The 22435-nt window shown below is 46.7% G+C and overlaps 1 protein-coding gene across 1 annotated transcript in view; it reads right to left on the reverse strand.

Moving 5' to 3' along the window:
* Positions 1-22435, reverse strand: part of LOC147697840 (large ribosomal subunit protein eL24) — a gene marked incomplete at its 5' end in the record, with an annotated part of 78877 nt that overhangs the window by 16239 nt on the left and 40203 nt on the right. Inside the window, one exon of the mRNA XM_086936143.1 lies at positions 8099-8162. Coding sequence (XP_086792269.1) covers positions 8099-8162 — 64 coding nt within the window. The remainder of the gene's footprint in view (positions 1-8098; positions 8163-22435) is intronic.

A 22435-nucleotide genomic window follows, 5' to 3' on the forward strand; every position in this document is an offset into this window, starting at 1 on the left:
TTGTCTGTTGTTATTTTCCTCCATTCGTGTAGAAAAAATCTCAACCTTCCCCCTACTGGTGGTGTGTTCTCTTGAGCCGTGTCCGTGTGAGCCTCCCCTTAGCTGTTGGTGCTCTCCCCCCTGAGGCTTTGGGTGGGTGAGCGCCTCCTTCACGGAGTAACTTTTGGGGGGGGTTGATCACCACCTCTCCGTCTCTGGCCCCGTCCGTTTCCTCTCCCTCGAAAGGACTGGCCCCTATTCTGGGAGTTCCAATTCTGCCTCTGTTTACCCTGGTGCCATTGGTTGTCACTCTGTTGACCATAGTGGTGCGACTGTTGCGAGTGTGATTGCTGGTTTCCCCCTCTACCATTTGGTCTCCTTGTGGGGGTGCCTCTCCGCATCCCCCTGAATTGTAGGGCTCCCATCGATTTGGCTGTCTCATTGTCCTTCAGCTGAGCCAGTTTGTCATCTACTGATGCCCCGAACAACGTCTCCCCGTTGAAGGGGGTGTTCAGGATGTTATTTTGCACTTCTGCCTTGAAGCCTGATATTCTGAGCCAGGCTTGCCTTCTCTCAGTGATGCCTATGGCCATCAGCCTGCTAGATGTTTCTGCCCCATCTAGGGCTGTCTTCAGGCATGCGTTTGCTATGTCCTTTCCCCCCTCCACGAGGTGGGCTGCCCTCTGCCTGTACTCCTCAGGCATGTGTTTCAGCAACTGGCTCATCTCATCCCAGTGCTGATATTGGTGTCTATTCAGGAGTGCATTGGAGTTTGCCATCCTCCAATGCATAGCGGCATTTCTTTCAATTTTCCTTCCAGTGAGATCCATCCTCCTGCTTTCCTTATCAGGTGGTGGCCCAGATGTGGTTGGCGCGTTGGCCCTTCTGGCCGTTGCCGCGATTATGGAGTCAGCTGCCATGGTGCCCTGGATATAAGGGGGGTCCTCGGAGAACTTTTATTTCTTTTCCGTCCTCGGGGTCACTGACCTGCATGTGGCCGGTTCCTTGAAGGCTTCAGTCCCTTGGGCCGTGACGCTCTTCAGCATGGGCAGGAAGCTGCTTTTCGTCTGAGGGGAGCAAAGTCTCTAGCAGGAAGTCAGCTTTTGTCTGTTCCTCCTCCAACTTCACATTGTAGACTGCTGCAGCCTTCTTAACGACCTCATAGTAAGCCCCGATGTCGTCGGCGGCGAAGGCCTCGAGGGGTATGTCTCCACAGGTTCCTCGGGGTTATCGGCCTCGAGATCCTGCCATTCTTCCTCTAGCGACGCCGAGGATTCTGAGTAGTAGCTCTCGCGGAGGTAATCTCCTTCCGAGCGGTAGAAATCCTCCTCTTCTCCCTCACCTGCGGGGTTTGGAGTTTTCGGCGGCTCCTCGGCTTCGAAGTCCTCCTGCACCTCTACCTCTTCGGCGGTCGCAGCGGTCTTCGAGGGAGTCGAGCAGGTCTTCGAGGGAATCGTATAGTTCTTCATGGTTTCCTCGTAGGCCCTCTTCCTCTGGAGCATACTCTCCATTTCGGCCTCGAGCCTTCTTCTCTTTTTCTCCATCTCTGCCGCTTGCTCGGCGTCGAGCTTTTCGGCAGGTCTCTTCGATGGTACCTTAGACGTCGAGGCCGTTCTGAGCGTCTTCTCGCTCGAGGGTCCCTTCGAGGGCCTGCTTCGACGACCTTTGCTTTTCGCTGGTCTTTGCCATCTGGGAGTCCTTTTCGAAGGATCCACTGGGACTTTCGGAGGATGCGGCTTCGGACGTTGAAACTTTCGTCGCCGGGGCTCCTTTCGAGGACTTAGTCTCTGCTTTTCGGGGTTCTCCCTCAGGCTTTTTCGGCCCCGTCTGGGTTTTCGGGGTCGTAGACTCTCCTACCTTTTTTGAAGGTCTCACATCGGTCTCTACGACTGAAGTCATCTGGTCCCTCGGCGATGTTCTCCTCTTCGTCGGAGGAGGCACCCAGCTGGTAGAGGCTCGGCGTGGTCCCTTTCCCTTGCATCGTGTGGTGGGCCACCCTCTGTCTCTCTCGAACTCTGAGTCTTCTGCGTGAAGATTGAACAGGCGTTGCAATCCTCGCTGGAGTGGTCGATCGGCAGGCAGAGGTTGCAGACCGGATGCTGGTCCTTCTGCGCGTACTTGTGGTGGCAATTACGGCAGAACTTGAATGGGGTGTTGTCCATGTGCTCGCTCAGGGGGCCCCCTGCGCGCGCTTTCTCCTTGGCCGTCTAGTACCACGAGGATTTTTCCCCTTCCTTCGTCCTGGCTCTAGGTCTTCTTCTCTGACTTCCCTCGGTCCTTTTTCCTCAAAAACTTGGTGTATTTCCTTCTTTTCTCCGGAAACTTCTCCGGAGCTTCATGCGACGATCCAGACCCAACGGCGGAAAAAATAATCTGAAGATGGCGCCCAAGGGTGGGAGCTGCCGCAGGAAGCGTGCCGACGTCACAAAGGTGTACCAAATGGTGGGACGTCGACGCCCACCTGGGCTACAAAAAAAAAAAATTTTAAAAAAAAGACTACGAATCCGGACCCAACCACCAAATCGCGGAATAATGCACAGCATAGTGAATCCAGAAAGATTCACGCTGCAAAACTACCTGTGACTACCTTAAGATCCCAACTTAACTCTCGAAGTGCTGGTCACCCCTGGAGAGTCTCCGTCCAGACAGCCTTTGTTCCCATTTGACCTTTTCCATTGGATAACATTGAGCGCCCAAAGGCTCAAAAGTACCCTGCACCCAGCCGCCCGAATGCCGCTGTCTGCCACCTTTGTCCTATCCTACTTTCCCCCCCTTTGCCTCGACCAAGTGACCAGGAGCCCAGCTCCCACAGCCGCGTGGCCTGCTAGCCAGCAGCCACCAACCGGAGGCCCCCTTTCCCTCATTGGATAACATTAGGTCCAACTACCTCTGCACCCAGCCGCCCCTATGCCGCTGGGGGTGAACTAACTGTACTCACCTGACACTTGGGAACCCCAAGTCTATGCCAAGAACCCCGACTTCACCAGCCAAGTACTCACCTGGAAACCGATAACTCACTTACCTGCCTTTGGATAACATTGACTGGTTTGACTTGAAAAATCTTCTAAGAGTGAAGTTTTGGAAACTGAAAATATTCATATAAAATCACACAAATTCCGAAGGCCTCCCCTGTGATCAGGGGAGAAGCCAGTACTGTACCTTGTAGCCCAGTACTGAACCGCAAAAGTAATCCTTACCAGGTTTACTAGTATCTACATTTTCTCCATAGGAATCCAATCTGCTTTTCTATGAAATTTCTTCTAAGTGTCTACTTTTGAAAACTTTAAATATTCTTTAAAAAAATTGTATTAAATACTGAAACGCAATTACTTACCTGTTTTAAGTTGAGACCCCAGTACTAGACCCATCAGCCTAGTACTGGATTACAAAAGTAATGAGATCATACTTTACATGCAACCTGAATTTTCTCCCATTGTATAACATTACCAGATTTTCCTTGAAAAGTTTTAGTGTGAACATTAAAAACAGCTTTATATAACTGAAAAATCACTACTGTAACTAAAACGATTTTACTAAATTGGTTTCAGCTTAGACCCCCAGGACTGAATTTAGGATCCAGTATAGGAACTAACATAGTAATCTACAAAGTTAAAACTGTACTTATATGATGAACCCATTGAGCTCAATGCTATAGTGTGCTTAGAATTGTGTTGCCTACTGCAACCCCTGGATCTATTGTATTCACAAAGTTATTTGCCTCTTTGAAAAGTAATTACCTGAGAGTACTCTGAAAAGTATATTTTTATGCCTGTTGGTTCTAAAAATAAAACTATCTTTTGATATAAAAACAATTGGCCTGGAGTTCAGTCCTAGAGTGTGTGAGATCCTTTGCTGACTGTACAACAAATGCTTTACACGGTCCTCTAGTACTGCCTTAGTGCTCGACCAAGCTACCACTTTGGAGAGTAAGGTCAGCCCTGACCTTATTCTGGTCCAGTATATATAGAGCCACTTTCTCACACCTGACTGATGCATCTTCGAGCGATTAGGGGTTCCTGCTAACCAGGTTCCCAGTCTGTTCTTACCCAAAACTACCTTTGTTTCCACATTTGGCATACCTCTGGCTCACATACAAGTCTCTTGTAAAAGAGACCTGTGGTATCAAGGATCTTGTGACCAGAGGGCCTAAGGGCTGCGGTATGCATTACACCACCCTAAGACTTCAAACACTGGTATACTGCCACAGCAGCCTGCGTGTCTTGCTGCTGATAGAGGAGGAGTCAACCTGGCACACATCCTGTGTGCCAGGCATACCAGCACTGCAAGAGGCAAAGGCAAGTAACTCCTCCAGCAGGCCTTACGGCCCTAAGGCAGGGTGCACTATACCTCATGTGAGCATAACTGCACGAGAAGATATGCCCCTATACATTCCAAGTCAATTCTTTGACATAAGTGCACAGTGAAGTCACAGAAAACACAGGATGGGAGCTTGTCATTAAGAGTTCCACCGCTCCATGATGGCTTCACCAAATTCAAAGTTTGGTACCAAATAACTTAATGAATCTGCACTGATGCAGTGTTTGATTTATTAATAAATGCACTCGGGGCACCTGGGGTACCCCCTGAAACCCCATCAACTTGCTGTGTGCCCGATTGGTCCCCACCAGTCTGCCATCTCTAGACAAGTTTCCTCCCCCCTAAGGAGAGAGCATTTTGCTCTTGTGAGTCAGAAACTAAGCCTGCTCAGAGCAACGGCGCTTCACACCTACCCCCAAGCTGAAACAGCATAGAACGGCTGCAAGCCTCAGTCTTCCTGCCCTTTGTTATGCTGACCAGAGCCTCTAAAGGTAGTGGAGTTAGAACCCCCTGACCAAGACCAACTTTTGGTAGCAAGGCCGGCTGACAAATTGGTAAGCAAGATGTGTACCCTCTCAGCCTACCATCCCTTAGGTGCCCAGTGATGAATTGACCCAATCCTTTGAGACTTCATATGGTTTAGGAGGATTCTAGCCAAGAGGGTTAGGGATATGCCCACTCCCCAGAGGGAGTGGACATACAAATGGTGTTATCACCCTAAATGTAAGTAGCCAATTGGCTACCACCTTCTAACCCCTGTAATGCCCCAAAGCTTAGTATTTAGGGGCATCCCTGAACCTTAAACCTCAGACTAAGGAGGTCCTACAGAGAAAAGAGCCCTGCAGCAGGAAAGACTGAAGACAATGTCTTGGCTTCAGCCCTACTGGCTAGTCTTTGCAACAAAGGTCTTTGCATCAGAAGAGACTCCTCCCACAGCCTAGCGACTCCCAGAACCCCGAGAGGATTGACAGTCAAACTTTGGCATCTGCACCAGACGCCAAAAAGGCCAACCGATCCAGAAAAGGATCCCCAACAATCCTGAGCTCTTATGGGTCAGAAACAAGGCAGTCTCAGGGCGGAGGTGCTTTCCCCTGAATGTATTTGGGAAGATAGACTAGCCTGCCTTGGAGGCCCCAGAGTCTATGAAGGTCGAAGGCCTGGACAAGATACGAAATTCAAGATTCAAACTCCTTTCTTTGCAGGAGTTGTGAAATTTCACCCTCTAGCATTTTTTTGACCTAGAACACCTTTTGGTCTACGTAGAAAGTCTGTGAAGGTCTCCTCTTTGGTGTCAATGGTTGTCATCTCCAAAGCCTTGGTTTTCTCCCTTGCAATGGCTTAGATGGATTGTTGCCTGCATCTGTATCCCTCAGTTGGCATCCGAGAGGCTCCTTAGGTTTAGATTCACCATCCTTTAATAATGGTCTTAGTGCCAAGGCAGTCTTGTGGACATATGGTCAGTGTTTTGGCTAAAGCCTTTAGTGGTTCTGTTACCTTGTGTAATATTTTGGCATCCTTTGAGGATTTCTTCGCAGCCCATTTCTTCTCTGCATTGGCTGCAGACTTTGGCGCCCGCCCCTTTGCCGTGAGCAGTCTCTGCTTTGACAAAGTCATCCAGGACCTCCTCTAAACCATGGAATCAGAGTCCTAGTCTTTATGGTCTTTCTAGAAGAGTACAACTACTCACTTGTCAGATATTGGAACTGGCAGGCACAGAATGCAGAGATCACAAATGATTTGGAAATTGTGACAATAGTTAACTAGGTCTAGTGTCCTTGCACAGATCTGTGGGTGTCAGTCTCAGCTGCAAGAGAATATGAATGTTCAACTGCTTCATTGATTGTTCATTTTTCAATGTTAGGAGTGAGGAAGTAGATGATCATAAAAAATGAATGGATAACGAACATGCATGTGTATATTATGTATAACCGCATGTAAATCTGACCCCAGCCTATGCCTGCCAGAGACTGCAGCATTACATGCTACAAAAAGATGCTCACAGGGTAAATAACACTCATTTATCAGCAGGTTAGACTCAAAGCACAGGTGCACCACAACACATGGTTCAGTAAAAGCAAATATATAGTCTGAATCCAATAAGTAACGGAGCGATGTTCCTCAGTTTGATCTCTTTATTTCATCAGATAGAAAAAGTACAGCCGACGCGTTTCGCCCCAGTGCAGGACTTCAGGGCGCAGAGTAGAAGTTCTTAAAGTACCTCCATAGGTAAGAGGGTATAAGCACTAAGAAAATAAATAGTCTGGCAGGATTGATCAAGAATATAGAGGTCGTCCAAATACAAGTCACGACCAGTCTCGAGGAGTAAAGAATCCGGCCTGCAAACGAGAGGTCAGAGCACGATTCAGTCTGAGGGTTTACACAAAGTCAGAATTCATTCTTCACACTTACAGGTCTACTATAAGACATGGGCCATCCAGGTGTACTAAAAGCTGAATCCCAAGTAATAAGGCATTAGACCCGCAAATTAGGTCTAAAACGCGGCAGCAGAAGGAGTCGTCGAGCTAGTCGATGAGGGACCCAGTTTGAGGTAAATCTTTGTCAGAAACCCGTTAAGAAGTTTGAGACTTTGCAGTCTTCCCCAGGGGTGAAGGCATAGTTGTACTCTTAGAAGGTGGAAGAGCCTTTTTTGAAGTAGAAGGCAGCTTAGCACACTTTGAAGTATGCAGTTACTGCAACACCTTAGCCCCAGGAGAAGATAAGTCCATGTCAGCAGTCCTCTTCCTAGATGACATAGTCAGTACAGAGGCAATACTCCCAACTTCAGATAAGGGATTGTCCTGATCTTTAATCTTCTGTAGCCACAGAAGTAGACGCCTCTGTCCCTCAATCTTTTGTGGGAAAGTTCTGTAGATCTTGCAGTCTCACCTGGTGGTCAGTCAGGATACAAGCAGTAAATGCACTGGGGGGAGGGGGGAATCTTCTGAAAAACAACCAGAGCTTCCCACAAGGTCGAAAGATCTTTGAATAAAACATAAATGAAGAGTTTTCAAAGAAAACTGAGAAGAACTGCAGAGCTCAGGGAGACTCCCTTCACACGGCGTGCAGTAGAAAATCTGAGAGCCTGAGCCTCTGAGAACATTCTGGAGGGTGTGGTCACGTGATTGGCTGCCATTTGCACTGTATATAATGACGAGTCATGCTAGTGGAAATTTTTTCCTATTGACTTCAAGCTATTTTCTCTTCCTGGTTCTAATCTACCTATGTTATGCATAATTATTGCTATTTTTATGTACCGTGGGACTTCCACTCCGGCGGGAAACGTTTCAGGCATGTGAATCTATGAAAGATACCCCAATACTGGAGTTTATGTAATCCCAGGGGGATGGGGTGGGGCCAGCATTCCTTCGGTCTTTTTAATGGTGAGCTAGGATTATATCTCTCACTGGTTAGAATGAAGGGGGCGAGGACAACAGGACCAGGAGCAAAGAAATTATATATATATCTCCATCCTCTGTGCCAAGCATCCAATTAGGAGCCTGCAAGTAAGATGGGCACTGATGCCAATGGGCAGGAGAAGAAAATTGGCATGGTAGTATGTAAATAAAAGTTCTCATACCAAAAAAAGTTAATAAATCTTTAAGGGTAGACATTTAATCTTACAAAAACAAAAAGGAAATACTAAGTCTGAGTTGACTTGCCAGAGTAGTACATAGATACTAAGAAACAATCTATTTGCACACAATTTCAACCTCCGGAATTGCACCACCCGTAGATCACACCAGATCAGCAATATGCATGGAGAAATCTTGGACTCTATTTATTCCCAAATTAAGAGCATTACCTTTGCAGCAGATGTGGTGGGTTTTTTTGTTGCTGCTTTTGCCTTCTTTGCTTCTTTTGCAGCCCTGTAACAAGTTTATATATTAACCGGAGAAGCAAAACAAGGAATCTATATTCTCCCAACATGAGTACTGAAACTATGCAGCATTAGTACGAACACAATGAAGTGAAAGGAAGGCAAGCTTTTTATCTTGGGCATTCTTACCACCTTTCCCCTGGGGAGGTTGTGACCCTTCTTCTAGTCAGCCCCAGTGGTTGTCCTGGTCACCCTAGTTTTGACCCAGTGGTCTGCCTTCTTTCCCCAATTCTTGGGGAGAAATTAGACCTTTGTCTACCAAATGCTGATGCAACTTTTCATTTGTGCAGTTACTTAATATATGTTCCTTCATAAACAAATTGTAAAGTCCAGTAAAATCATGCACATTATGTCCAGCTAACCAAAAATCCAGTGTCTTTACTGAGTGGTCCACAAAGTCAATTCAGGACTGGGTCTGGGTTTTGAGGCCCCCTGAATCTAATTCTGTACTCCTCAGTGGCAAGTCCAAATCCAAATCCCTCAGTGTTAATTAGGTCATAAGTACCTAAATCTGGCCCAGAAAGGGTCAGAAGCCGGTCTCTGCAGTTACCAGAGAACAGTTCCCACAGGAGTGCCCCCCAGAGAGGTTTCTTAACCCTTATTTCACAAGCCCTCTCAAAGGCTGTTAACCACTTGGTGATGTCATCTTCAAATTTAGGGACAATCCCTTTGGGGATTTTAGGATCAGAAGTTTCATCCCTATCCTTGTTAGTATTGCTGCCACCGTTGATGGGTGCTAAACCCATCTTTCCTTTCTTTTTCTAGAGCCAGGAGTCTGGACTCAAGGTCTATTCTTTGGGCTAGCTTTGTTAAAAAGCTATCCTCTTCACTGGGGTTATTCCCAATTTTTTCTCTGGGGCCTAGTCCACCTGTGTGAGGCATAGGATCCCAGAGATTGCTTCTTGGAGTAAAGGGTATGGGGGCTCTTTCCTCCCTAGGGATGACCGTAGGGGGGTTATCCTCCTTCGACACCTCCTCCTTCTGACTGGTCATCACCATGTTCAGAGGGGTGTCCTTTAGCATACTCAGCCAGGAGCTCCTGGAGCCCTAGTTTGGTTGGATGAAGGCACATGGGTATATTTTAAATTTTGCATAAGGACCTCAGAATCAGAAATGCTTTATTCGATTTAAATGAAGTATAAAATCATAAAAGCTTCACAATACAAATACACATTCCATAAAACACTATCACCATCCAATAAAAACAGTTTACATCAGTGATATTAAGCAATTCATAATACATACACTAATTATCTCTATTAGTTCATCATTCAGATATCATTAATTTCAGTTTCTTTAAAATACTTTTTAAAAAGCCAGTCATAACCATAATGCATTTCTCACTCCCTAATTGCAATAAACTTAAATGCTAGTCTAAATTGTCGCCATTGGTTCGGTCTCAAATATTGTCTGATCCACCTTCTGCGTTCAACATTATAATATTTGCAAAACAGGATTAGATGGAAAGTAGATTGTGTCGACATATTGTCACAGGTACATGGTGCCAGGTTCCGTGACCAATCGTTTCTTAGAGGAAAGGTTACCAAACGGAAGTATAGCTCAAACCTGAACCGTGTTAATATAAAGCGGTCGAAACCCACAGTGCAAATGGATAAATAGGGTTGGATCCACTGGCATATCAGGGTCCCTTGGTGTTGGATGACTGAACATTTCAGGAGTTCACCTGAACTTCTCAATATATCAAAGTGACTCATACATAATTTTTTCAAATCTTTCCTTGAAATTCCAAGATTATTAACTGGGTTACTATACAACTCTGGTCTTTAAAGTATTCTTAACATACATTAACCAAGGAATGGATTTAACATTGTCAAGGGCCATCGCATCCTTTATGATGTCCCGATTGAGTCCCAAAGCTTCAGTCGTCCATACCCTATGCCAGAGTAGTATTGGCTGGAGTTTAATAAGATCGGAAATATATTCCAGACCCAACGCTGCATGGCAGTTAAATGTTGCCACACCCTGAGGCAATGCTAATAAATATTTCAAGAAACCGTTTGACTATTTGAACGGTCATAACATTCTGGATCCTCCAGATACCAGCTCCATATAGGGCAATACTCCTACACTTAACCTTGTAGATTTTTAAAAGTATTTGCGGTGGTCTTTTACCCAGCTGTTATGCAAAATTCATGAGTGCCGCTATAGAGCGTTTAAATAGCAAAGCCCTGGACTTTATGGCTGCCACCCACAGGCCTGAACCATCAAGCAATACCCCCAGGTAGAATGATTTTGTACATCCAATTGTGAGGCCATCCACCTTAATTTCCTTATGTTTGGCCCGCCCTTTCCCACACACCATCCTAAATGATTTCTTTGCATTGATTTTCAGCCCTCTTGACCCCATGAAATGATTATATTTTTCTAAAGCCCTTTTAGCACCTATCTTAGTTCGGGCCATAAGCACTGCGTAGTCCGCATAGAGGAGTGAGACTGCCTGTCTCTTAACGAATCTAGGAGAGTCAATGGTGCTGGCCTACAAATCCCCCTCCAAAGCATTGGTATAGATGGAGAAAAGGAATGGGGCCAGCACACAACCCTGTCTCACCCCTTCTCCATGCGGAAAGGCCCAGTGCACTCCCCCTGGTCCGAAATCTCACCCTTGCTGTAGCCCCGGAATACAGTTGGCGAAGAAATGATACTATGGTTGGATCCACTCCTATTTCTTCAAGGGTATGCCATAGCTTCGCATGATCCACACAGTCAAAAGCGGCTGTGAGATCTACGAAGATGGCATCTAAGCGTTCTTTCTTCGCCTGTGTATTTCCCCTGAATGATTACAAAGTTAAGGACCTGTTCCACCGTACCCATCCCTTCTCTAAAACCATATTGAACAGGGCTTAGGATGTTATAGTCTTCTGTCCATGTATGGAGTTTATTTAGGACCACCCTGCCTGCTAGCTTCATAAGGGAGTCCAGTAGGGAAATTGGCCTATAATTAGAAGGGCTCTCTATCCCCCTTTTTGTGTATCGGTATAATCACCGACTCAGTCCAGGTATAGCCCCTTCGATGCTCATGACGGAACTGTTCCGTCATGAGGCACAGTGGAGATGTGCTGATGACGGAACCGTTCCGTCATGAAACTATAATAATGATTTTTCAGCACAGGAGGGGAATATGTGTAGCAGCGATGAGGTTAAATAAATCCTACAGCACAACATGCCTGCAGGACTCGTGCATATTTGGGCCCACAAATCCGGAATTAGCTTAAAAACATTGATCGGTATACCGTCCGGGCCTGGTGCCTTGTTTCCTTTACTGCTATTTATTGCCACCAGGACTTCGAGGCGAATTTCTAGGTCTACCGGTGAGTGAGCTGAAATTGGTGCGTTGGTATCAGTTATAGTGCACAGACTTTCCCCCTACCTTTTATACACATTAGAGAAGTTAATCCATGCCACTTCATCAATGGCAACCTCTATTGCTGCATTATCCTTTTTTTAAATAGGGTGCATTTACTGCTTGCCAAAACAGTTTGGGGTTTTTGCTTTGAGGCCTGAAGCAGATTTTGCCATGCTTGTTCTTTAAGCTCCCTTTTCCGCTGGGACCTTGCTAGGTTATACACCTTTCTACAGTTCCTTATTAAGTCAAGATCTCTGGTTTTGGTGCTGGCTTTTAATTGGGTATATGCCTTTGTACATTTGTTATCAAACCACCCTGTAGACTTAGCACGCTTTTTTAGTGAGGGTGTCTTGTATTATCGCGGTAATACCTCCAAAGGCATCGAATATTTCTTTATGAGAGGCCTTTTCATCAAGACAGACCTGAATGTGTGACCGGCCATTAACAATAATACCCTTAGTTGTTTCCACTGGATCTAGCGCACTCCACTTTAAGGTAAAGCCATTTTGTCTGGCTAATGTTATATCCTTCACTATGCCAGAGCCTCAATGGTAGTGGATTTATCGGAAACTGGTAGGGATAGATTAAGACTAATGGGCAAGTGGTCACTAAGGCCATTTGAGTCGATCTCAAACTTCTCCACCCAGGTTTGATGTTTATTGGGAACGAATATAAAATCAATGACCGATTGTAGGCCCCTTGAGATAAAGGTCGGGCTAAATTCCACCACAGGGGAGCTCATCTTATTAGCAAATCCTAAATCAAGGGTGGCTAGTATATCATTTAATTTCTCTCCTTTCCCTGAGTGAATAAAGTGACTCACATCGTTACTCCCTTCCCACTCGACTTCTCTAGCATTGCAAGCATGGGAATTACAGATGCCGATATTAAAATCTCCTCCCCACACAACAATTATATCTTTCATTGGTAAGGTACAAGTGGTTTAAGTCTTCCGTCAGGTTATTCAATACCTCCTCAAACATTCCTTTAGTATGGTTGTAAAAGCTTACCACCAGCAAGCACAACCCAGATATAAGATAGATTAACACCAATTGATAGTAAGGGGAACACTTCAGCATTTTTATGCCCCGCACTCTTAGCAAGTTAGATACACAGACACAAATTCCCCCTTTGTGTCTACCATGTGTGGAGTATACCGCCGGGGTGTGGAATGTCTTGTAACCATCCAGGTGTTTTTCCCCTATAAGCCATGTTTCTTGGATACCAAGAACATTGAAGTCTCTTATAAGGTCCCTCCATGCTATATTAGAGACCTTATTCTCCAAACCACAAATGTACCAGAAAACCACCCTTACCCTTTCTCGCGATGCCACTAATTTAGCTAGAGGATGATTAGACAATGAAGCAGCTACCTTTGCCGCAGGGACAGCTTCACAGGCTGGTTTCTTGAGGAGGTTAACCTCTCGCTTTGGGGGTTACCCGTGTTCTAATCTGGTTAATAGGGTCCGTTCTCATGTCATTAGCAGTCGTGAGTGATGTAACTCCTAATACACTATCTTGTGAATTATCGGGTTCTGAGGATGGTCCTCCCATTTCATCTCCTATCGGGGGTAATATGGTCTTATCCACACTCTGCTTTGGGACACTATCCTTCTGTTTAATATTGCCTGTATTTCTTTCACACCGTCAGTCGCAGTCATTCAAACCTGACAACGCTGTAAATCTGTTGGGCCCTGGGTACCCGTTTAGTCCCTGTATACCCCATCTCGGTCCTCCAGGTGTCCCAGCCTGAAAATATACCTGGGGCGCTCTCGGCACTACTTGCCATTTATTTCCATTAACTGGTCTGGCTTGGTTCGTTGGCCTGTAGAAGTAGCCTAATGGCAAGATCTCTATGCCTGGACCCCTAATCCCTCCCCCACGCCCCACTTCACTCATTATCATCTCAACTGGTGCCTGGCTATTAAAATGGACCACCACGCAGTCACCCTTTTTTAATTTCTTAGATCTACCAATCCAGGACACCCGTCTAGCCATTATAATATTTGGCCCTACCATCTTACCCTCAGATGTGTTAGTTTATAGCCAATGCATGACCTGGTTTCTCAGTTGGATGTAATTCTCACTGGCTCCCTCTTTAAGGGGAGGCACATTTGCAAGTACTATAACCAGTGGAGCAGATTGTGGAGGAAGGTTGAGCCTTTGAAGCTTAACCGGGGAACTAGTTTCTGATACATTTTACATCCTCAACCATTATAGGACAGGAGTTTGTCCCAGGATTCTTCTGCTCTTTAGTGTTAGTATTCTTCTCCTCGTTACCTGGTTTATTCCCAGTATTGTTCCCTATATCACTCTCGGTCTTACTTAGTCGTTTCCTAGCAAGTTCACTTACTGGTTTCATCCTTGGAGTGGCATGAGTAAAATTACCCTGTCTGCCTCTCAATATCAGGTCCTCTGCTTAGCTTATTAGTTACAGGATTCCCTGACCCTTTAGTATTGCTCATTGCAATCTTATGGAGATGGTCCACCTTATTAGTTAAGACCCTCAATCTCTCATCAAGTGGGAGTATGAATGATCTTAATAGGTGCTCCATATGAGCTATAGTACAAACCCCATTACTGTCAACTCTGGCTAAGAAAACAAGTTACTTACCTGTAACTTTAGTTCCCCAGTATTGGTAACTTTCATAGATTCCCATGCTTTGTATCATTCCACGTCGTCGGAATGAGAGTCTCGGTAACAAAAATACCATAGCTGTAGGTACAAAAGACAATGGAAAAAGGCCTAGGCCTCATTTCGTTTTGTAGCATATCACCCTCTTTGTGTAAAAGAGACCAAACTTTGGCCTCAGCCAATCAGAAGTGCCTCACCACTTAGAACCTTCCTGAAGGAACCTCAGAGCCTCAGATTTTCGTAGCCGTTGTGTACTTAGACACCATATCTGTTGTAGGCTGAGCTTTCCCCGGGGAGGTGGGTGGGCGCATGGGAATTATGAAAGTTACCAATACTGGGGAACTAAAGTTACAGGTAAGTAACTTGTTTTCTTACCCCAGTATTGGAACTTTCATAGATTCCCATGCTTTGTATCAGAGTAGTAATCAGTTGGCAAATTAATCACATTTTGCATTGTAAATGAGAGCAGAGACAACATGACATTAGATACAAAATGTGACAAAATGGAAGGTGGGAAGAAAGGAAAGTTCACCATTAGTGGAAGAGGTTCCTCAGGACAGCCTGTCCTACTGCTGCATCATCCTGTTGCAGAGATTCCAAGCAGTAATGCTTGGTAAAGGTGTGGACGCTGCTCCAGGTAGCAGCTCTGCAGATATCCTTAATTTGCACCCCCGCGAAGAGGGCTGTTGAAGAAGCCACAGATCTTGTGGAATGCGCTCGTATCTTTCCAGTCAGAGGTTTACCAGCAGCCTTGTGACAATGTAATATAGCGCTTGTGATCCCCCTTGAAACACCCTGTTTGGATAGTGGAAGGCCACAAACAGTTGAGAAGATTTTCGAAAATCTTTAGTACGTTGCAAATAACATTTTAAGCATCGTTGCACATCCAACGAATGCAACGCTTTTTCCGCTGGCGTGGAAGGCTGAGGGAAGAATGTTTTCAGAATGACCGGTTCATTCAAGTGGAAATCCGAGGGAACCTTTGGCATGAACCTAGGGTTAGTCCTCATGATGACAGTGTTCCTCTTGAATTGAAGGAAAGGTTCTTGGATGGTCAAAGCCTGTAATTCTCCTACACGCCGAGCCGACGTGAGAGCAAGGAGAAGAGCCAATTTCCACGAAAGATATCTGATGTCAGAACGATGAACTGGTTCAAACGGGCCCTTCATAAGTTAATAAAGGACCAGATTCAAATGCCATGTTGGAGGAGGTGGTCTCACCGGTGGATAGACCCTGAGGCCCTTAAGAAATTGCTTGATTATTCTGGAAGACCATAATGAAGGCCCAGAGTAAACCTGAATCGTGACAAAGCAGCCAAATGGACCTTAATTGATGAATGGGCTAGACCAGATTTGGCCAAAGACAGCAGGTAAGGTAGGATCTGATGAGGCTTGGAATTGAATGGATCAATGTTTTGCTTTCGACACCAACAGAATCTTTTCCACTTAAGGCGGTAAGTTTTGTTAGTTGAAGGAGCCCTTGCTTAGGACAGAACTTCCCTAACCTCCCTTGACAATGGCAGGTTCATAAATTCTCGCTGTTCAGGAGCCATGCAGTCAGGTGTAACGACTGAGGGTCTGGATGCAAACTGTCCTTCGCACATCGTGAGAAGATCCGGCAGAATCCTTAGAGGCAAGGGGGGAGCTATCGACAACAGATGGAGCTCCGTGAACCAGAACTGCCTCGGCCAAGCCGGGGCTATCAGGATCATCCTGCACGGTTCCACCTTGAGTTTCTTGATTAGTCGTGGTATCAGAGGAATGGGAGGAAAAGCGTAGACAAATGTCTTCGACCAGGCTATCGAAAGGGCATTTCCCAGTGAATCTTGATGGGGAAGCCTGCTTGCGTAAGACCGGCATTTCTTGTTGGTCGGAGTGGCAAAAAGGTCGATGTCCGGCCTTCCCCACTGGCTGAAGCATTTCTTGTTGGTCGGAGTGGCAAAAAGGTCGATGTCCGGCCTTCCCCACTGGCTGAAGACTTGTTCCAAGACTTCCTGATTCAACTCCCATTCGTGGCTGACCGAGGATGACCTGCTCAGTCTGTCGGAGTTTTAGTTTAGGACGCCGGGCAAGTGTTCTGCCATCAGAGACATCTTGTGCTGGATCGCCCATTCCCAGACCTGCTGGGCTTCTCGTGACAATGGGCGCGATCTGGTCCCTCCGTCCTTGTTCACATAGTGCATGGCCGTGGTGTTGTCCGTCCTGATAAGCACTTGTGAACCTTCCAGGCGAGGAAGAAACGCTTGCAGAGCCAGTCGTATCGCCCTGAGTTCCAACAGGTTGATGTGGAGGCGTTTTTCCTGGGGTGACCAATGACCACTGACATGTAGGTCCTGCAGCACTGCTCCCCATCCCTCCAATGACGCGTCCGTCGTTATCACTTGTGGAGACGGGTCGCTTGCGAAGGATAGGCCTTGGGACAAGTTGTTTTGATCTGTCCACCATAAGGCCGCGTCCTTCATCTCCGGAGTGATAGCCACTCTGTCGTCGAAAGAACCGTGGACTTGCTTCCATTGATTGTCCAGTTGTTCCTGCAAGGGACGCATCCTCAGTCTGCAATGGGGGATTAGTGGAATACACAATGATATTACTCCCAGCAGAGACTTGTAGCGGCATACTGAAAATGACTTTGTTTGCAAGTCTTGGGCCATGGTTTGTAATTTCTGCCTCCTTTCCGGAGTAGGAAAAGCTTGTGAAAGCTTCGAATCCAAGATGGCTCCCAGAAACCGAGCTCTTCTGGACGGGATCTGGCAAGATTTCTCGTCGTTTAAAGTGAGACCCAGGTTCTGAAATAAATTGGTACATGCTTGAACCGCCTGTAGCTCTGTTTTTCTGGACCAGTCGTCCAGATAGGGGGAAGACCTGAAACTTGTGTTTACGCAGGAAAGCTGCTACTGGCGCCAACACCTTTGTGAATATTCTTGGGGCTGAGCGGAGTCCAAAGGGTAAAACCCTGAATTGGTAATGGCTCTTGGCTACTGTGAATCGCAGAAACCTGTGCGCTGGGTGAATCGGAACGTGGAAATAGGCATCCGAGATAGAGTGTGGCCATGTAATCCCCCGGGCTGATCAGCTTCAAGATGTCCTGGAGGGACACCATCCGGAAGGACAGATAAATGAGATAGGTGTTTAGCCCCCTGAGGTCTAAAATGGGGCGCCACTTGTCGAGCGTCTTCTTCACCAGGAAGAACCTGGAATAAAATCCTTGACCTCTTTGGTTCGATGGAACTGGCTCTATCGCCCCTTTCCGGAGCATCTGTTGAACTTCGAGCCGAAGGAGACGCTGGTGTTTTGAAGGAGTGGCTGCCGGGGGCTTGGGTGGCGGAACTTGTGTGAACTCTAAGGTATGCCCTTTCCGAATGATGTTGAGCACCCAATGGTCCGATGTTATCTTGGACCAGTTGTGAAGGTATTTGTTGACCCTACCTCCAACTGATGACTTCCTGAAAGAGGTCCAGTAGGAAGAGCCAGGAGGCCGCTATTGGCGCTTGGACGAATCTCGTCCTCGTGCCCCCTGCTTTCCTTTACCGTAAGGCCTGGAGTAGTTGGAAGACTGGCCCTGCCGCTGCTGGTAAGGCTGACTGTGTTGCTGGGAACCGGATCCTGTGTTGGAATAGCGTTGTTGTTGGAAGGATCCTCTGTAAGTACCACCCCTGCCTCCGGATCCCTTGAAAGGAGACTTTCTGTACTGAAGTGTTCCTAAAGACCAAGCGGTCTCTGTGTCCTTTTTTATATCTTGCAGGGTGTTGTCAATGAGTTTGCCGAACAAGGCTTCCCCATCAAAGGGGAGATCCAGAATAAAGTATTGGACCTCAGGCCGGAACCAGGTAGCTTTAAGCCACCCTTGGCGACAGAGTACTGCCGCTCCAGCCAGTGAACGGAATGCAGTAGTTGCAATATCCATTGCACCATCGATGATTTCCATCGACGTCGCCTCTCCCTCTTGTAAAACCTTCTTTGCCTCAGACGTAGATTCAGGAGGCAGCTGGTCAAGGTACGGGGCGACAGCGCACCAGAGTTGACGGTCGTACCTACCCAGGATCGCTAAGGCATTAGCCGCTCGCACCAGCAAACTTGCCATCGATGAGAATCTTTTTCCCACGTTATCTAACCTCCGCCCTTCCTTGTCCGGAGGAGTTGTCAGTGGTGCCGAAGGGTTGCGCGATTTCCTCTGCGCTGCCTGCGAGATCACAGAGTCTGGTCTTGGATGACCTGTCAAGGCCGCAGGGGCATCATTGGTCGCCTTGTACTTATCGAGACGCGGTAGCACCAGGACCACCGTCGCCGGGTGTGTCATTGCTTTTATGCCCTCTTTCCATAGGTGATCCACGATAGGAATGGACCTGGCAGTCTTCCGAAAGGGTTCCTTAAAATCATAAGAAACAATCTGTGGTAACCTTAGGCATTGCCAATTTTAATCTTGCCGCAGCTCTCTCCATCAGCTGATGGAAGCCCCCAATATCCGCTGGCGGGGAGTCCGCCGGGTCCGGATTTGGCGATGCGGGATTGTCAATAACATTCATCATATTCCGTGTCGGGATTAGAGACATGATCCGACTGCTGGTCATCAGAGGATTCATCAACATCATGAGTCCCTGGCAATCCAGAGGAATCCTGTTAGGACGCTTGAGGCTGTGGAGAAGTTGGAGCCGTTAAAGTAGGTGGCACCAATGAAGCCGGAGTCCTTGAAGGCGTAGCAGGCGTTGACGTATTTAAGTCTAAGGCCAGTAGACCTCTACCATAGTCCTGTAGCATCTTATGTAGATCTTGCAGGAAAGACGTTGGCACTGAAACCATTTCCTGTTAAGGTTGCCGCTGCTGCTGACTATGACCACGTTCCTCGTGGCTGTATTCGACCTCTGAGTCAGTGTCCTGGCATTTGACAAATAGTTGGGAAGGACTATTGGCATAGCTATATGCATCTTGTTCATCCTCCTCTGATTCTCCCTCTTGAAGGAGCATGGTAGGTAACAGGATACACCGTCCTTGGAGAAGTCATCTCTGGCGTGATCCGCATCACAGAAATGGTACTCCGCTTTTCTGTGGACAATATCGTCGGTTCCATAGTCGACGGTTGTATGTACGCTGTCGAGATAGGTGTTGGACGTCGTCGGCGATGAAACAGTCGACGAGACCGCAGTCGTCGACGGGGCCTTCGACGGGGCCTTAGACGTCGACGGGGCCTTAGACGTCGACGGGGCCTTAGACGTCGACGGGGCCTTAGACGTCGACTCCTTCGTCTCGACACCCTTGAAGCTGGTACCTTAGTCGTCGGCATCTTCAGTTTCTCCGTCGACTGCGAGGACTCCACAGTCGACGGTAGCGACGTCGACGAACCTCCTGTCGATGGAGTCTTCGATGCCCTCGTCGACGGGCCTCCCGCTGTCGTCGTCGAGGACTTAGAAGTCCTCTCAGAAGACTGGAATGAAGGTGTTTTGAAGGCTGTAGCAGTCTTCTCACCTGTAGAAGGCGTAGAAGGTCCATCCCTCTCCTTTACACTCCCGTGAGGAGATTTGCTGGGACCTGGGCTCTCAGACTCTCTGGGGGTCTTTTTTGAGGCCTTTGAAGATCTTCCCACAGAAGTAGAAGGGGAACCCCTTCCCCTTTTCACGGACCTTGTAGAAGACATCGATCCAGCATCCTCACTCACTTGAGACAGTATCCTTCCTTGATTTAAGCTTTTGCAGCCATGTCAGGAGCCTACCCTCACGGTCCCGGAGGGTTTTGGCGGAAAAAGTGTGACAGATCTGACAGTCAGCAGCCTGGTGGTCAGGATAGAGGCAATAAATGCAGTCCTTATGCTTATCCTCCACAAAAAGCCTTTTCTTGCCAGGGAGGAACAAGGATTGAAAAGGGCTTTCTTCTCAATTTCTGACATCCTGGAAGGTAGTAACAATCCTGAAGAGAATCTGGAAGATTCTGAAGAAAAGCCTTTAGAAAATCCTCAAGTAATCCTTTTGAAGAGTAGAAGTTGAGCAGAGCTCAAAGGAGACTCCCTAGCACAACGTGCGGTAGAAAATGAGGCTCTGAGGTTCCTTCAGGAAGGTTTTAAGTGGTGAGGCACTTCTGATTGGCTGAGGCCAAAGTTTGGTCTCTTTTACACAAAGAGGGTGATCTGCTACAAAAGGAAATGAGGCCTAGGCCTTTTTCCATTGTCTTTTGTACCTACAGCTATGGTATTTTTGTTACCGAGACTCCCATTCCAACGACGGGGAATGATACAAAGCATGGGAATCTATGAAAGTTCCAATAGTGGGGTAATGGCTGGTGATCAATCACTGGGGAGGGTGTAGGTAATACTAGGGGCGGATGATGACTTGGGAGTGTAGTTGGTGTCGCCAAGATTTTTTCCCAGATAGGATTTCACCAGTTTGTTGGTAGTTTTCGGTATCTTGGATTTCCCACCTACTTGACGCTTCAACTCCCTTTTTCCTTTTCCCTGCTTGCTTAAAGCAAGCAGGTCTGTTACCTTTTGGCACGCTTTTGCTATTTAGCACTATTGGATGGAATTCCTCTAGGGAAATAGTACTACAAGTTGACAAATTATCATCAATAGAGGAAATAGAGCAGATTGTCTCGTTTCGTTCATTTCCAGGGGATATCAAGCTTGCTGCCGCAAATTTTGGGACATTATGATCGAGTGCCTGCATCCTTTATTGCACCAAGAGATGATCTTTTAGTAGTTCCGAGCTCAAGGGATAGCCGCTTCTCTGTTATTTTTATTTCCCTCCCCACCATAGCAGCAGTCCGTGCAAATAAACTTTCCAAGGTCCCTTTTATGCTGCCGCCTGATATCATTGGATCAGTCTTTATCCCTTTCTTCGATTTAGAAACCATTTTGCTTTGCACTATAGAGGACCACTAGTCAATATGAATAAGTTCATGATCACAGTCTCACTGTACTGGTTCTGAGCTCTTTCAATTTGAAGGTTAGGGAGGTGGCCCAGCCCTGCCTGCTCTGGCCTCTGAGGGCCAAAGAGGGCCCGCCCTTTGCCTGGCTGAGCTCGCCCGCGACATGGGGGAAGGTGTAATTTATGCACCGGTTGGCGCGCTGAACACAGGTGCAGTCAAATCAATAGGCACCAACACTGGCCACCCACCGGTGCTTCAACAACTGGATTCAGGTCTCTCGATTGCACTCAATTACTGTTAATTGCTTGTATGGCTGCAAACCAAGGCTTACATACCCCAGGCTTTTCGTGGTAGGTAGGCCCAAGTATATGTTCTTGGCACACTCTACTAAATACAGCAGTTCCTCCTAGGGGCCAAATCACCCCTCCCCACAACACCAGAGCCCTATCGCTCCCCTCTACTGGAGTGGGGACAAGTAGGGGACAAGAGGGGACAAGAATCGATGTCTGCCACCTGCCTCTCGCAGCTAAACTAAATTCCTTGAAAGACCAGTGCAAGTAAAGTGTGAGGTCGAGCTCCTCAACCAGGTCCATGGTGTTATCTTTACTAATAGCTGGGTTTTGTTGAGACGTTCTAACCTGACAGTTCTAACCCTGTACCCTTGACTATAGTGACTTATTTTTCTAAACTTCTACTGGGACTTAAGCCAGGCCCTGATAAGACTTAGCATTTTGGAAAAAACTATTTCAGAATTCTAAAGCTAATTTAGGAGTTAAATATGCGATCAGATGGTAACCAAGTAGTCCAACAAATGCAAGTTTGTATCCCACTGCTGATCCAATGTAAGAAAGTGGCTCTGTATATACTGAACCAAAGTAAGGTACAGTGTGCACAGTCTCCAGAGGTATGGCAGAGGCTAAAACTAGATATAGCCTTACTCTCCAAAGTGGTAGCTTGGTCGAGCAGTAAGGCAGTACCAGAGTACAGTGCAAAGCATTTGTTGTACACTCAGTCAGCAAAAGGTTTCACATACTCAACTGAACTCTAGGCCAATTGTTTTGTATCAAAAGATATAGGTATTTTATTTTTAGAACCAACAAGGTATCAAAATATAATCTCAGCATAGATTGTATCTGTTAAATACTTTTCAAATGGGCAATAGTCTCTGAATACAAGTTAGTTTGTTGCAGTAGGCAACACAATTTCAAACAATGCAACATTGAGGTCAATGGGAATTCAGTTAAATGCAATTAATTTCTTTGTAGATTACTTTCCTAACCACAGGACTGGATCCTGGATTCAGTCCTGGGACATGAGCTGTAAACAGTTTAGCAAAAGTGTTTTGGTTATAGTAGTGATTTTTAAGGATTATTGTATTTTAAAAGTTGACTTAGAAACTTTCACTTGAAATT

This window comes from Lissotriton vulgaris, chromosome 8 (assembly GCF_964263255.1).
Source record: "Lissotriton vulgaris chromosome 8, aLisVul1.2, whole genome shotgun sequence".
Taxonomy (NCBI): domain Eukaryota; kingdom Metazoa; phylum Chordata; class Amphibia; order Caudata; family Salamandridae; genus Lissotriton; species Lissotriton vulgaris.